Source organism: Anabrus simplex, chromosome 7, assembly GCF_040414725.1.
Source record: "Anabrus simplex isolate iqAnaSimp1 chromosome 7, ASM4041472v1, whole genome shotgun sequence".
In the NCBI taxonomy this organism is placed as follows: domain Eukaryota; kingdom Metazoa; phylum Arthropoda; class Insecta; order Orthoptera; family Tettigoniidae; genus Anabrus; species Anabrus simplex.
Window position 1 is genome coordinate 60,567,501 of NC_090271.1, and position 17,177 is coordinate 60,584,677.

General features: G+C 41.9%; 1 protein-coding gene across 1 annotated transcript in view; it reads left to right on the plus strand.

Annotated features, from left to right (window-relative positions):
* The window catches only part of LOC136877693 (facilitated trehalose transporter Tret1), a 57,062-nt gene that overhangs the window by 13,266 nt on the left and 26,619 nt on the right, over window positions 1-17,177 (plus strand). Inside the window, exons 2-3 of the mRNA XM_067151905.2 lie at window positions 3,647-4,008; window positions 11,030-11,296. Of these exons, the coding sequence (XP_067008006.2) occupies window positions 3,647-4,008; window positions 11,030-11,296 (629 nt within the window). The remainder of the gene's footprint in view (window positions 1-3,646; window positions 4,009-11,029; window positions 11,297-17,177) is intronic.

The following is a 17,177-nucleotide window of genomic DNA, read 5'->3' on the forward strand; positions in this document are numbered from 1 at the left end:
AAATTTTTCCTATCGCTAACTCCCCTTCCTATAAATAAATATTTGCCCCAATTTGTCCTTTTGAACTTCAACGTTATCTTCTTCGTACATTTAAATACACCACTCAAACTTGTTCGTCTACTAATGTCAAACCACGCCACCTCTCCGCTGACAGCACGGAATCTACCACTTAGACGAGCAGCGCGTCTCCTTTCTCCCAAGTCTTCTAAGCCCAAACTTTGCAACATTTTCGTAACGCTGCTATTTTCTCGAATATCACCCAGAATAAATCCAGCTGCTTTTCTTTGGATTTTTTTCCAGTTCTCGAATCAAGTAATCCTGGTGAGGGTCCCATACACTGGAACCATATTCTAGTTGAGTTCTAATAAGAGACTTATATGCCCTCTCCTTTACATCCTTACTACAACCCCTAAATACCCTCCTAACCATGTGCAGAGATCTGTACCCTTTATTTACAGTCCCATTTATGTGATTACCTGAACAAATATCTTTCCTTATATTAACACCTGGTACTTACAATGATCCCCAAAAGGAACTTTCACCCCATCCACGCAGTAATTAAAACTGAGAGGACTAATCCTATTTGTGAAACTCACAACCTGACTTTTAACCCCGTTTATCAACATACCATTGCCTACTGTCCATCTCACAACATTATCGAGGTCATTTAGTAGTTGCTTGTAACTTATGTATTACCCTGTACAGAATAACATCATCGGAAAAAGCCTTATCTCTGATTCCACTTCTTTACACATATCATTTACATGTATAAGAAAACATAAAAATCCAAAATTACTGCCTTGAGGAATTCCCCACTTAATGTTCACAGGATCAGATAAAGCTTCACCTACTCTAATTGTCTAAGTTCTGTTATCTAGAAATATAGCCAGCTATTTAGTCACTCTTTTGTCTAGTCCAATTGTACTCATTTTTGCCAGTAATCTGCCATGATCCACCCTATCAAATGCCTAAGACAGGTGAGTTCATTTTGTATAGCTCCTTCATGCAAACAATAATCATATAAGTACTTCAGATATGGTTCTATATCTCAACGCTTTTTCTTTAGTATATCTCCAGAAATCTTATCAATTCCAACTGCATTTCTAGTTTTCAAATTTTGTATCTTATTGTAATTTCTTATCATAGGTTAATTTCAATACTTATTTAGTATTAGTCACCTCCTCTACCTGGACATTTTCCTTGTATCCAATCATCTTTACACACGGCTGACTGAATACTTCTGCCGTCTGAAAATCCTCGCATACACACTCCCGTTGTTCCTAATTATTCCTGGAATGTCCTTCATGGAACCTGTTTCTGCCTTAAAGTACCTATACATACCCTTCCATTTTCACTTAAACTTGTATGACTGCCAATTATGCTTGCTATTATGTTATTCTTACCGAGCTCGATAGCTGCAGTCGCTTAAGTGCGCCCAGTATCCAGTATTCGGGAGATAGTAGGTACTAACCCCAATGTCGGCAGCCCTGAAAATGGTTTTCCGTGGTTTCCCATTTTCACACCAGGCAAATGCTGGGACTGTACCTTAATTAAGGCCACGGCCGCTTCCTTCCCACTCCTAGCCCTTTCCTGCCCCATCGTCACCATAAGACCTATCTGTGTTGGTGCGACGTAAAACAACTAGCAAAAAAAAAATCTTAACTGACTTCTTCGCTAGATTAAAATTTCTAGTAAGTTCCTTCAATTTCTCCTTACTACCACAACCTTTTCTAACTCTATTTCTTTACAAGTTCCACCTCCTCCTTAGTCCCTTTGCTACTCTGTTATAATATAGCGAGTTTTTACCATTTCTTACCATGCTAACCATTAGCCATGGAGCCGGACCTTTTGAACGTAAGAAAATATTTATAGAGAAAAAAATAGATAAATGAGTTAGATATTATAAAAACAATGTGTAACGCCGTAAACATCAAGGTATTTGAGAACATGTTAGTCGTATCTCCATGATCGCATCAAAGTCCACTTCACAGACCATAAGGGAAATACCCGATCCTGCAGCACCATGTGTTTATCTCTTCCTGTACACAGAACAACAACCTACACGAACTCATTCACCGTTACCGCAGCTCGACAATGGAATCTCTTACCAGAGGATGTCAGAATGTCCAGCAGCTCAGCTTTTAAGCATGCCTGTGTCGAAGTACTAGGTAAACATGCATCAGACATTAAGTTTTGACGTGAAACACCTCCTCCTACTTCATCATTATTTCACTCTTCCTGTCACAGATCATCATCATCTTCTACTACTACTTCTTCTGCTCACTAATCCTTCTCTACATCTCTCAACTGAAGGCGATATTTCGGTTGCAATTTATATATTTTTGAAATTTTCTTTTAAGTAGTATACCTTGTACTCATTATTCACATATTTTTTAATGTGTCCACCTCTGTGGTGTAGTGGTTAGTGTAATTAGCTGCCACCCCCGGAAGCCCGGGTTGGATTCTCAGCTCTGCCACGAAATTTGAAAAGTGGTATGAGGACTGTAACGGGGTCCATTCAGCGTCGGGAGGTCAACTGAGTAGAGGTGGGTTCGATTCCCATCTCAGCCATCCTGGAAGTGGTTTTCCGTGGTTTCCCACTTCTCCTCCAGGCAAAAGCCGGGGTGGTACCTAACTTAAGGCCACGGCCGCTTTCTACCCTCTTTCTAGTATATCCCTTCCAATCCTCCCATCCCCCACCAAGGCCCCTGTTCAGCATAGCAGGTGAGGCCACCTGGGCGACGTACTGGTCATCCTCCCCAGCTGTATCCTCCTGACTCGAAGTCTCCTGCTCCAGGACTCTGCCTTTGAGGCGGTAGAGGTGCAATCCCTCGCTGAGTGCGAGGGAGAAACCAACCCTGGAAGGTAAACGGATTACGAGAAAAGAAAGAAAGACAAGAAAGAAAGATAGTTTTAACGTACTCTACTTAAAATTTGTATTATATAGATGATGATATGATTTGTTTTTATGTATAATATGATTCTTTCTTAACAACACTACGTTTGATTATTTTATTAAAACTGTTACTGTTGTTATTGTTATTATTGTTTTCATTTTATTGTCATCAGTAGTCCGGCTCGTTGACTGAATGTTCGCCCTACTGGCTTTTGGTTCAGAGGGTCCAGGGTTCGATTCCCGGCCGTGTCAGGGATTTCAATCGCCTCTGATTAATTCTTCTGGCTCGGGGAATGGGTGTTTGGGTACGTCCCAACACTCTGTTCTTCATATTCACACAACACACTACATTACCAGCCACCACAGAAACACGCAATATTGATTACATCCCTCTAGGCAGGGTTTGCGTCAGGAAGGGCAACCGGTCGTAAAACAGGGCCAAATCCACATGTGATACGCAGTTAACACCCGCGACTCCACAGGTGAGGGAAAAGCGGTAGGAAATGAAGAATGAAAAGATTATTGTCATCAGCAATTATTACTAACAGTCTTCTAGGTTAAGACCGGTTAAGTGTAAGAAAGAGAGTACATCCCTAACTTTGCTACAATAAATAAAACATATTATTATTATTATTATTATTATTATTATTATTATTATTATTATTATTATTATTATTATTATTATTATTATTATTATCATTACCTTCATGTTAAAAAAACTGACATCTAAACCATTTGTTTCTTGTGTAGCGGCCGTGGCAGCCTTGATCGGAGGCTCCTGTATGGGATGGATGTCTCCTTCTGAGGCTAAACTCAGTGAGGAGAACGGGACCGTGCTGCTGCTGACGAAAGCCCAGCTGTCCTGGGTTGGATCCCTACTGGCCCTGGGCTCTGCTGTAGGTCCTCTAGCGGCAGGAAAGGTGGCAGATCGCATTGGGCGCAAGTGGAGTCTGATATGGCTCACGGTGCCCTTCTTACTTGGCTGGCTGCTCAAAGGATTAGCCGAGCCATGCGACTCTGTTGAGATGCTGTACGCAGCGCGCTTCATCCACGGTGTGGCCAACGGCGTTGTGTTCACCGCGCTGCCTATGTACTCAGGGGAGATCGCCGCGGTAAGTGCTCACTGTGCTCCTTGGCTCAGCGTAGTGGCCTTCAGTTCAGGTTGCCCCGGGTTCGATTCCCGGCCAGGTCAGGGATTTTAACTTCGTCTGGTTAATTTCCTTGGGTAGGGGGTTGGGTGTTTTTGTGCGTCTTAAATGTATAAGTTCAAATCATCAAGTCAATTCATAATTAATAATGAGAAAAGTACAAAATTATAGCTGGCCACATGGTCGATAAGACCAAAATAAATTTAAAAACCAAAACAAACAACATTTCAGTTAAAAACAAAATCAACCATATAACTCATTATTAAAAAATCCTTTCTTTTCTTAATAATAATGTTATTTGCTTTACGTCCCACTAACTAATTTTTAAGGTCTTTGGAGACGCCGAGGTGCCGGAATTTAGTCCCGCAGGAGTTCTTTTACGTGCCAGTAAATTTACCGACACGGGGCTGTCGTATTTGAGCACCTTCAAATACCACCGGACTGAGCCAGGATCGAACCTGCCAAGTTGGGGTTAGAAGGCCAGCGCCTTAACCGTCTGAGCCACTCAGCCCGGCCTTTCTTTTCTTATTTTCTTTTCTAATTACTGTTAGGTGCCGCCTCTGTGGTGTAGTTAGTGTGATTAGCAGCCACCCTCGGACGCTCGGGGTCGATTCCCGGCTCTACCACGAAATTTGAAAAGTTGTACGAGGCCTGGAACGGGGTTCACTCAGCCTCGTTAGGTCAACTGAGTAGAGGGGGGTTCGATTCCCTCCTCAGCTATCCTGGAAGTGGTTTTCTGTGGTTTCCCAATTATCCTCCAGGCAAATGCCGGGATGGTACCTAACTTAAGGCCACGGCCGCTTCCTTCCCTCTTCCTTGTCTATCCCTTCCAATCTTCCCATCCTCCAACAAGGCCCCTATTCAGCTTGGCAGGTGAGGCTGTCTGGGCAAGGAACTGGTCCTCCTCCCTAGTTGTATCCCCGACCCAATGTCTCACGCCCCAGGACACTGACCTTGAGGCGGTAGAGGTGGGATTCCTCGCTGAGTCTGAGGGAAAATCCGACCCTGGAGGGTAAACACATTAAGTAGTAGAAGAAGAAGAATTACTTTTAGGTTCTTCAGTTTGCCCAAATTAATTTTGAATAAATACATTTATAAAATTTGTTTTCCGTAGTTTCGCACTCCTCCTCCAGGCAAATGCCGGGATGGTATCTGTAATAGCTTAAGGCCACGGCCGCTTCCTTCCCTCTTCCTTGTATATCCCTTCCAATCTTCCCATCCCCCCAACAAGGCCACTGTTCAGATTAGCAAGTGGGGCGGCCAGGGCGAGGTACTGGTCCTCCTCCCTAGTTGTATCCTCCGACACAATGTCTCACGCTCCAGGACACTGACCTTGAGGCGGTAGAGGTGGGATCCCTCGCTGACTCCGAGGAAAAAAAACCCTCGATTGTAAATGGATTAAGGAAAAGAAGAAGACATTTATAAACTATCTGAAAAAGAAAACACATGGTAACAGAATATTATGTCTAAAAAAGTAATGACTTAATTAAGACAGAATGGCATGTTTCGTCCTTGAAAGGACATTATCAGTTTCGATCAAATTACACTGAAATATATTTAGAGTATGCAAACCAACTTTTCATTTTTACCTTAAAAATCCCCCATTCTTCCTCTTTCAAATCCCGTTATCAGCTTTTCTATAACGCCATTTTCACCTTAAAAATCCCCCATTCTTCCTCTTTCAAATCCCGTTATCAGCTTTTCTATAACGCCATTTTTAAGCTCTAAATGTCCGATATAAAGAGTAGCGGTACGGCGACGCCCCTTTCAGACAAACCGACCTTTAAAATATTTTCAGACTACCATTTCAATAATGCTTCTGGAATATATTTACCTTACAGTAAGCATATGCTGTGCGAAAGAGGAGAAATACATCTGAAGGAGTAATTTACAGTCCAGGGCAGTTTCTTAAAACTTTAAATTGCCATTCTTCTACCTTAAAACGTTTCCAGCTCTTTGCCTTGCATAAAATGCTCCTTGCGATAAAGTTCTTATCAGATTCACGTGAAATTTTCAGTCAATATATCATTATGCGCAGAAATTAAAAGTAGTTCTGCATTTTATTGAAATGAAAATCCACAGCTTGTTTCGAGTCATTCGACCGGGTCAGGAATGGAATGAATGAAGCCACTATCTAGCGACGAGTGTAGGAATTGTGCCGGCTGCCGAAGCCTGTCGCACTCCCCTGGGGCAATGATTAATGAATGGCAGATGAAATGAAATTATGTTGGAGAGTGTTGCTGGAATGAGTAATGACAGGGAAAGCTGGAGTAACCGTAGAAAAACCTGTCTCGCCTCCGGTTTGTCTCCACTACAAATCTCACATCTAGTGATCGGGATTTGAACCACGGTACCAAGCGATAAGAGTCCAGCCCGTGCCGCCTGAGCCACGGAGGCTGCAGTTTGTTATCAGTTGAATATTACCTTCATATTTTTGCTTCTAAGACAGCATGGAACTAGATATTTGCCTATTAAATGAATAATGAATAATTTAAAAAAATGATATCTCCAGTAGTTTATACCTGAGTGAAGAACCCAAGTTGTTCTTAAATATATGAGTTCTTTTTTAACTCTGCGAACTTATAACCCAAAAAGAATGTGCAGCAAGGAGTATTATCTATTCACTATATTAAAATATTTGCCAATAATTTTGCAACCAATTAATTATTCAACTCCAAATATTGTATGGAGCTATATACTGTTAATATATGCTTTTCTTTCTTAATATGCTTACTCTCCAGGGTTGGTTTCTCCCTCGGACTCAGCGAGAGCTCCCTCCTCTACCGCCTCAAGGCAGTGTCCTGGAACTTCAGACTTTGGGTCGGGGGATACAACTGGGGAGGAGGACCAGTACTTCACCCAGGCGGTCTCACCTGCTATTCTGAACAGGGGCCTTGGTGGGGAAGAGAAGATTGGAAGGGATAGACAAGGAAGAGGGAAGGAAGCGGCCGTGGCGTTAAGTTAGGTACCATCCCGGCATTTGCCTGGAGGAGAAGTGGGAAACCACGGAAAACCACTTCCAGGATGGCTGAGGTGGGAATCGAACCCACCTCTACTCAGTTGACCTCCCGAGGCTGAGTGGACCCCGTTGCAGCCTTCGTGCCACTTTTCAAATTTCATGGCAGAGCCGGGAATCGAACCCAGGCCTCCGGGGGTGGCAGCTAATCACACTAACCACTACACCACAGAGGCGGACTAATATATGCTTCTGTTTTAAATTTGGTTTTGATGAGTAGTAAAGTGTGCAAGTTCAAAATTTCAGTCAAGACTCCCCTTAAGATAAGTTCCAAAATTCTAGTTTTTAAGGATTTTAATAGTAATAAATGTTTATACACTTCTAAATATATTTGAGTGTGATTTGGTAGAATCTGTTGATGTCCTTTCAAAAACTAAATATGTCATTCTATTTTAATTAAGTTGTTTGTTTTTCAGGTGTAATTCACTTACCATGTGTTTTCCTTTCAGACAGATCATAATTTATTTATTCAAAATTAGTTTCGTCAGTTTTCCACAATCATAAAATGCTATATCTCTATGGAGGTTTCACTTCCGTAAATACGCTTTTGATCTGGAAACTTCAGTTGTTAATCTGTTGTGATATTTCCAAGTCGCCCAATTCTCGTTCAGGCCAGGAATTAGTGATTCCTTCGTTCTATATGTAACGGGCATTCAAATGAAAACCGAACACCTGCTACAACGTGACCATGGAATGGTTTTATTCAAAAGTAGTTAACAAAAGCGTTAATACATTTATCCTACTGGGAGATGAGACGATTAATTCCAGTTTTGCAGAAAGAGGTACGTCGCTGAAGGATCTACTCTTGCATTTCCTTGTTCGAATGAAACTTACGTCCACGAATGCCTTCCTTCAGATCGCTAAAAATGTGAAAATAACATGGTTAAAGATACGGGCTGTACGGAGTATGTTGAAGGGTTTCCCAACCAAATCACTTAAGCAAAGCCTTCACCAGATTGAAAGTACTGGAGCGAACATTATCGTTCAACAAGATCACTCCGTCCGACAGCATTCTAGAGTATTTTGACTTTATTGCGCATCGCAGTTTCTTTCAAAATGTCTTCATAGTGTTGCGCTACCACACACTTCTCTGCTCTTCTTTGCTTACCACCGTTTCTACAGCTGAACAATCGCACTAGACCAGTCCGCGCACCAACAAAGATATAACCCACCAACTGCGTGCATCTGTGAGTTGTCGCTGTGCAGTTTTCCTACCACAGCGATTGCAGTATCGATACGTAACAACAGTCTTGTCACCTTTCGCACAGAATGTGTGTTATGGCGACTGTTCGGATTTTATTTTACTGCTCCTTATTGCTTATCAGCTGGGGAGTTCTCTCTTTCATTTGGACGTCCTATATATTTTTCACCGACCGCCCAAGCGGCTTGGAATTCCTTAAGAAATTGTTTCTCGATGTCATTCTTGCTTAAGCGGTATTAACTTCAAACAGAGCAATTAATGGATGTAGAACTTCTCGTTTGTTTAACGTAAGTTCCCCTCTCATGTCACTGGGAGCAATCCCAGCAACCTAGTTGACCTTGTCTGTTGGAGTGGATCTCAGGCTGCAGCTTTAATTTAGGCTCAAATTGATGTGCATCATATGAGCCGACTTGTGCCAAACTCATCAGAATCCTCATCATTGGTTCACAGTCCTAAGAATGATCAGTTGCCATAAAATATTCCCAGATCTTCATGATATCAGCGGCTCCCTTCACTGATACACAATTCCATGCATGAAAGCCATTTACAGTTTAATTGAGGAAAATGTTTCTAGTTCTTCCCCGTGGATGTGCTCCTCGAATTAAGCCTGCTGCCACAGTTTTATTAAAATGGGGTGTCGCATTGTGAGACCACACCATGCGAGACGTCGGTTCTGGATTGCTGAAAGGACTGACCTCCGTAGGTTCAATACCTGACGAGAGAGCTCCAGGCATCGATAACCTTCCTACTGAACTTAAGTCCGCTGGTGATAAAAATTATTTGAAAAACTGTATGACCTAATACAGGTAATCTGATAAAAAGGTGTTTGGACACCTAAATTTAGGAGCTCCATCACGGTCTGTTTACCAAAGAAAGTATGTCATACTAGGCAGGCATATTCTTCAGTGGTGTAGCCTATATTGCTTGCAATTTCCTCGTTAACGACCGGCACGCTTTTGAAGCTCAGGTGACTGGCTGTGTATTTATTCCTTGACCGTGGGGTGCCATGATTTCCTCAGCTCAAGACACAGTCTTTTCAACTCTCTCTTTTAACTACTCAGCCTCTGAAAGCGAGCAGCGAGACTTGACAAAACTGCGTGCAGCTGTGGAACACTGGAGACCTGACAAGCGAGCCAGCTTCAGGACCGGCTCTATTTTGAAGTACTCCACGTAGACTGTCACTGGCAAAGCAAGCATGCTATTGGTCACAACAGAGGCACTGTAGACATTCATAAGTCTGGCTACTGTTGGATGGAGGACGGGTGTGCTGCATAACATTCGAGTTGGTGGTCGTTAACGAGGAAATTGAGAGAACTATAACACAAGATTTCAGCTGCTTTTCCAAGTGTTCTTAGATGAGTTCCCCAGCTTGAACCACCCAGTTTCCGAAGGAGTCCTTTTGTTATACGGAATTTATAACTGGTACTACATGACCCTCGTATGTACTTCATGTCAATCTTAATACACTGCGGACCGAACTCGATAGCTGCAGTCGCTTAAGTGCGGCCAGTATCCAGTATTCGGGAGATAGTAGGTTCGAACCCCACTGTCGGCAGCCCTGAAGATGGTTTTCCGTGGTTTCCCATTTTCACACCAGCCAAATGCTGGGGTTGTACCTTAATTAAGGCCACGGCCGCTTGCTTCCCACTCCTAGACCTTTCCTACCCCATCGTCGCCACAAGACCTATCTGTGTCGGTGCGACGTAAAGCAACTAGCAAAAAAAAAAAAAAAAAAAAAAAAAATGCACTGCGGACGGAACTTGAGTGGCTGACCGAACATTGCTGGCGGGTGCGAGTCTACTCGTGTTTGGCTGGCCAAACGCTGCTCACGGGCACCGGGTTAACTCGTGTACGCAAAACTTGTACATTCGGTGACATGTATTGGAACTTCTGAAACTAGCTAACGGTCTTGGCTTATAGAAACTCGTTTTTGAAGGTTTGTTCATTCCTTGCTACATTTACTTTTTTGTTCTTCTTCTGCTTTATGCTTCAATTTCTTAGTTTTCCGACCTAATGTTTACTTCGGTAAAAGAGTCATGTCGTGGGTAAGATGGCGCTTCCTAGACTGACTACATGTTTAGATCGGAACGAAATATTTAACGAACTGGATGAGGATAATTATTTGGAATGCCCAAGTAACGTTGCAGAACGTGAGTTAGATATTTAAAGCTCTTCTGATGAAAGTGTGAGTAGTAATGGTGAAGATACAGACCCTTCAAAACTACGTGACATCTCTATAAGTTGCCGTATGCCCCTTCACCGAGGTTATTGCTATACAACTTATCACACCAGAAAACATTATTAGGACTCCTTCAGAAGGTTTGTAGTAAATGTTTTCACTATCAGTAGAGTCCGACTCGTTGGTTGAATGGTCAGCGTACTGGCCTTCGGTTCAGAGGGTCCCGGGTTCGATTCCCGGCCGGGACGGGGATTTTAACCTTCATTGGTTAATTCCAATGGCCCGGGGGCTGGGTGTTTGTGCTGTCCCCAACATCCCTGCAACTCACATACCACACATAACACTGTCCTCCACCACAATAACACGCAGTTACTTACTCATGGCAGATGCCGCCCACCCTCATCAGAGGGTCTGCCTTACAAGGGCTGCACTCGGCTAGAAATAGCCACACGAAATTATATACTATCAGTAGAAGGTTAGTGAAGCCAGGCTCATTTGATTGTATGCGGCCGGACACAAGGGATGGGCAGGGTAGAGAGCATCCGGTCAGCATGTGTTGATAATGTATTGTCTTGTTTTGTTTCCATAGGATAGTGTCAGAGGCGCTCTTGGGTCCTTCCTCCAACTTCTCATCACTATCGGCTACATCTACGAGTATGCCATCGGCCCGTATGTTCCCTTCTGGGTGCTGCCCGTTGTGTCGGCTGTCATTCCCGCTGTGTGGGCAGTCGCCATGTTCTTCATGCCAGACTCTCCCTACTACCTCATCAGTAAGGGGCGTGATGAAGAAGCGAGAAGCGCCCTCAAGTGGCTGCGAGGGACAAATGACGTTGACGATGAGATGAATGAAATGAAGGTACGATATATTATTTTATCTTTAGTCGTATTGAACTTCCAACTTACTTTTAACCATATTATTATTATTATTATTATTATTATTATTATTATTATTATTATTATTATTAAATATACAAAGCAGTTTAGAACCCTATTTTACATAGTATACTAGGGTTATAGTTAAATTAGTCCGGCTCCATGGCTAAATGGTTAGCGTGCTGGCCTTTGATCACAGGGGTCCCTGGTTCGATTCTCGGCAGGGTCGGGAATTTTAATCTTAATTGGTTAATTTCGCTGGCACGCTGGCTGGGTGTATGTATCGTCTTCATCATCATTTCATCCTCATCACGACGTGCAGGTCGCCTACGGGAGTCAAATCGAAAGACCCTGCATCTGGCGAGCCGAACTTGTCCTCGGACATTCCCGGCACTAAAAGCCATACGCCATTTCATTTCATAGTTAAAATACATATTCAGTTTTACAATGAAAATGAATTCATGTATCTCATCGGCGGAAAATGAAGTGGATGAAGTTAATAAAATATTTGTAACAGCACGGCTTCTTAAACAAATAATACAGGGGTTTTGATAATGCAATGTTGCAATAATGACAGGAAATATAAGAAATTTTAAGATTAAAAAAACAATTTGTTTAATGCAACTCATACGTGTACGACATATTAATGTATAAAGAATACTAGTATATTGAGAGACAATTGACTTGGAACAGCTTCCCCAGAACTACGCTACCGGGCGGTTATAGTATTGTAACTATTTGTTAATATAGGCCTATACAGTACAGGCCTACATACTAAATATAATTTTTTCAAATATGATTTATTTTCTAATCTCACAAGAAGTAGCTTTGCCAGGACTACTTTGTCCTATAGGCTCGTTTTGGATTTGTATCTTTTCTTGCAATCAGCAAAAGAAGCTGAATTGAACCTCAAGATCCATTACGCTTCAGTTAATGTGACACAACAGAGATAAAAATCAATACTTTTGTAATTTTGGTGAATTTTTTAATGACTGAAATTGAAAAGATTGAGTTTATGCCGATGAATTAAAAAAATACGACTCTAATCGGGAGGTTGTGTGTTAGGATCCCACTGGTGTCCGGTTGGTCATTTTAGTTCTGTACTTAACATCTCTTCAACACGTACTAAATGTACGTACCATGACCTAATAGATTGAAAGTCGGTTTCGATTACAATAATGCTCTGTTTGCCAATTGTAATTTTACATTTAAATCCCATTTTTCTCTCATAATATTCAGCCAAATGTAACAAAATTTGTGTGGTATATGTATCAGAACTATATTAAGAAATCTGCGTATGGAATTTTTGATTGCATAATTTTTCAAGCAGTAGGGATTTTATGTCAAAAATTTTAGAACGTAAAAATTACACAAACTTTAGTACGATATATCTCCTTATATAAATTATGTACAGGGCGAGTTGGCCGTGCGCGTGGAGGCGCGCGGCTGTGAGCTTGCATCCGGGAGATCGTGGGTTCGAATTCCACTGTCGGCAGCCCTGAAGATGGTTTTCCGTGGTTTCCCATTTTCACACCAGGCAAATGCTGGGGCTGTACCTTAATTAAGGCCACGGCCGCTTCCTTCCAACTCCTAGACCCTTCCTATCCCATCGTCGCCATAAGACCTATCTGTGTCGGTGCGACGTAAAGCCCGTAGCAAAAAAATAAAAATAAAATAAATTATGTACAGAAAAACCGATACGTAGTGCTTTTAAAACAAGAATTATATACCTAATTGCAAATTTACAATAAAATGTTAATTCAATTTCATGAAAGAATTGGAATTAAAAATTTCAAAAGAAAATACTTTGGAAAAGCTATTAATTGTATATGAAGGAAATGTTCGTGATATAACTACTTTTATGTAGTGACATTCCCACAACATTTCGTGAAAATCCATGCATTAGGTAAAAATATCTTTTTATCTCCTGAATGTCGCCTTAAACAGAAAGTATCACAATGGTTCACCTTGAATGACACCTCAGTTGTTTTTAATTAAGTCATTTTCTGTGCCTCTAAAGTAGATCCGTGTGGTGGTGTTTGTCGTGACATTTCATCATGAACTTTTTCATAATTACATTTATCTAATCCGTTCAATATTTGAAGCTCTTTGTATGTCACTAGAATGTTTGTACCCTTAGTTATTATTATGTAACATTCCATGTTTTCCTGATTCGGCATATTTGGAAGCATATTTAAACCAGCGGGGAAATCAGTGTCATTAGACAGGAAGCCGGAGAATTTATAGGTCGTTGCGTTAAATATGTCCTTGTCAGTAATATTCAGGAAATTAGTGACCTATTTAATAAGTTCCCTTTGATACTCTGTAGCTATCCCGTCGGCGTGTTGTGTAGTTGACATGTAAACTCCTGGAAGTAAATTATCTTGTAGTAGCGTATCACTACATCTCCTTTGCGAGCTTGCTGAGTACTGTTGTAACTGTGATACTATAAGCGATCGTCAGTATTGCTACGAATGAGCTCCACTTAAGTGGATTCGTAGGCCTTTGTAAAGCTGACTGCAGAAGGTGCATGGCTTCTTAGCATTGGGTCCTCTGGCTCAGTATGTGTGTCGTTTTCAAGGTTAGAATTCATTCTAGGTAGGTTACATCAGACAGAATATTATCATATTTTAATAATAAACAGAATAACTTGCCCATACTCGAAGTATTAGCAGGACAAGTAGCAATCCTTTCTTCCATTCGAATTCAATCCGTACCACAGTAATGCAACAAACATTACAGCGTGTAACAATAAGGAACGTACAAATATTAAGACACATTCAAAAGTCGAAGAAGAAAATATATTATCATTTAGACTTTCACGGCCCGTGTAACTATTCATGATGTAATATTTTGGGATTATGCCGTGTAATAAGCTATGTAAAAACACTCAACGAGCGTTTCAAAAGGTATCTTGCCTTTCTTCATCTGGGCAAAAAGGGAAACGGAAACACGAACCCATCAATGGTTGCTAAAAGAAAGCAACAAGGAAATTAAAATGGTGCCTTGAGATGTAATGGGTTCACCATTTTAGCCCCATACTAGGAGCAAGGAATGACAGCAGTAAAACCTCACCTTCTGATGGTTCTGATAATAGGTAACTTAGTCATGATTCATTGAGGTTGTAGCCTGTATCATGATTGAAATTATCTCGGTGTTTACGTATTTTAACCGCCTCCCTGTGGCGATTTTGTTTTAGACCGGCAAGAGCATCCACTGTTTGGAACGGTTCTAGGACATTTCGTACCACGGACATTTCGTACCACCGGACACTTCGTACCACTAGACCGGCTGATTACCTGCGAAGTGTCAGCTAATGACTTTAAAATATTTAGGCGGGGACATTCCGTACCACTTGAAGAAGGAAATTAAAATGGTGCCTTGAGATGTAATGGGTTCACCATTTTAGCCCCATACTAGGCGCAAGGAATGACAGCAGTAAAACCTCACCTTCTGATGGTTCTGATAATAGGCAAAAACGATATCCTAATTAATGTATATTTTTATATATCCATTGTCCACTAGTGGCGCAGAAGCCTCCGCACGGTGCGGTGAGACCACTACTGTAGTGATGGGACATTCGATTCATTTTACTGAATCGATTCATTTGATTCCGTTCACGTTACTGAATCGATACAGTGATCCGATTCACGGCTCATTGGTCACCGCTCCTACTGCATCTGTGTAGTATGTGCTGGTAAGACAGCAGCAACAGCATTCAGTGCTCGCAGCTGCCATCTGGTCTTCATACTATGAACTCCTTTCTTAGAAAAAATGCTAGTTACTTTAATACATCGAAGGTTTCCGGCGACGCAGGGTGGGAAAGGTTAGGAAGGTAGCAGCCATGGGCTGAATTAAGGTACAGTCCCAGCATTTCCTGGTGTGAAAATGGGGAAACTACGGAAAAACCATCTTAACGGCTGCTGACGGTGGGATTCGAACTCACCATCCCCCGAATGCAAGCGCATAGCCACGCGATATTAACCGTACGACAACTCGTTCAGTCATTTTTTAAAAAAAGTATTTTTCTATCAGCCGAGGATTTTTTTAATCGTCATATTTTGTATAGGCTACCCGAGATGTACAGTAGCCCGCTGGTTTTCTGATTCAACATTGCGTCTGTCCACATATGATTGAAGTCTTGTGCAACGATGTGACATATGAACTGAGAGAATACTGAGCCGTTCTTCCCAATATAAAACAGGTACTTTTGAGTGGTCATGAGTATGACTCATAGTTATAGGGCAGGCTCGAGTCGAGTTTAATTGTCAAATGTCAACTAAGTTATAATACTAAGATTCATTATACTAATAAATAGTATAACCTAATAGCCTACCTACTTACTAGCTACTTCAGAATTATGTTGTGACTACCTTTTTAACACTGCAAATAAATCCATCTATTATTTAAACCACCCTGTAAGAAGAGGACAGTGAATGAAAATGGGTATTATTTTCAAATGAGCTGAGCTCGAGAGTCCATTATAGCATACGGTTCTTTCAGTGTAGCATGGCTCACTGTATGTCTCGCTGCAGCGGAAGCTCGGCTCTCCGCGTGTCCAGTGAGCCGATAAGGAGCCGTGTGTATCATGTGTCTCACTGAGCCGCGCTCGTTCACGATTCTTTCGATGTGCCATGATTCACTGTCTCGCTGCAGCGGAAGCTCGGCTCTCCGCGTGTCTAGTGAGCCGATAAGGAGCCGTGTGTATCATTTGTCTCACTGAGCCGCGCTCGTTCACGATTCTTTCGATGTGCCATGATTCACTGTCTCGCTGCAGCGGAAGCTCGACTCTCCGCGTGTCCAGTGAGCCGATAAGGAGCCGTGTGTATCACGTGTCTCACTGAGCCGCGCTCGTTCACGATTCTTTCGATGTGCCATGATTCACTGTCTCGCTGCAGCGGAAGCTCGACTCCCCGTCAACGTCCAGTGAGTGCGCCACTCAGCACTGTCCGCTGGGAGTAAGCTGAATCGTGTGCCGTGAGCTCGCCGTTGCTGTGAATCGATTCACTCGGACACTTGAATGAATCGATACACTGCTTCGAATCATGCATTCAGTAGCCAACACTACACTACTGATGTTAACCTTCCTCCGGGCGCAACTGATCTGATTGGCATACGTGTTAATTCTTACGTCGCATTCGTCATTCGCGGGAACTAGACTACTTCCACTTTTCAGTAGTTTCCTGTTTCCGCGTGACATTCAAGCCCATATTGGCCAATTCATCAGAATATTTTATTTTACTTACTTGATACTGAAATAATGCAGTAGTTAATAAATGTTCATAATAATAGTAATATTATCCATCCTTATGCTCGTTAGGTACATTGTGCCCAAACACGATGTACATTTCTATTGTATTATTTTGTTCAGGATTTAAACTTTTTTTTAATCGACTTTATTACAATACTATTTACATACAAATAAGTGATAAGTAAAGTTTAAAGGGCAATTATTAAAATAATATAGAAGTTTGCTTCTGAAAATGTTGTAAATTACTTTTGTGTCTGCTTTCTAAAGTGTGTCTACCAGGCTAATTACGCCCGCTGGCGTCGAAGTGGAATTCCAATCTGATATCAAGTGGTACGGATTGTCCCGGCGTAAATATTTGGGGATTACGGGAAAACCGTTCGCAGGTAGATAATGACCTAGGTGGTACGAAATGTCCTCAAAAATCAAATGGTACGGAATGTCCGTGGTACGAAATGTCCGGACACCGTTTGGAACATGATATTATGACCAAGTGTTAAAGCATGATCAGCAACAGCAACAGTTTACCTAAATTGCAACAACCGGGTATCTACAGAGTTCCCTGTACTTGTGGCAAGGTTTATATCGGACTGACTTCGAGAACGGTGTGTACTCA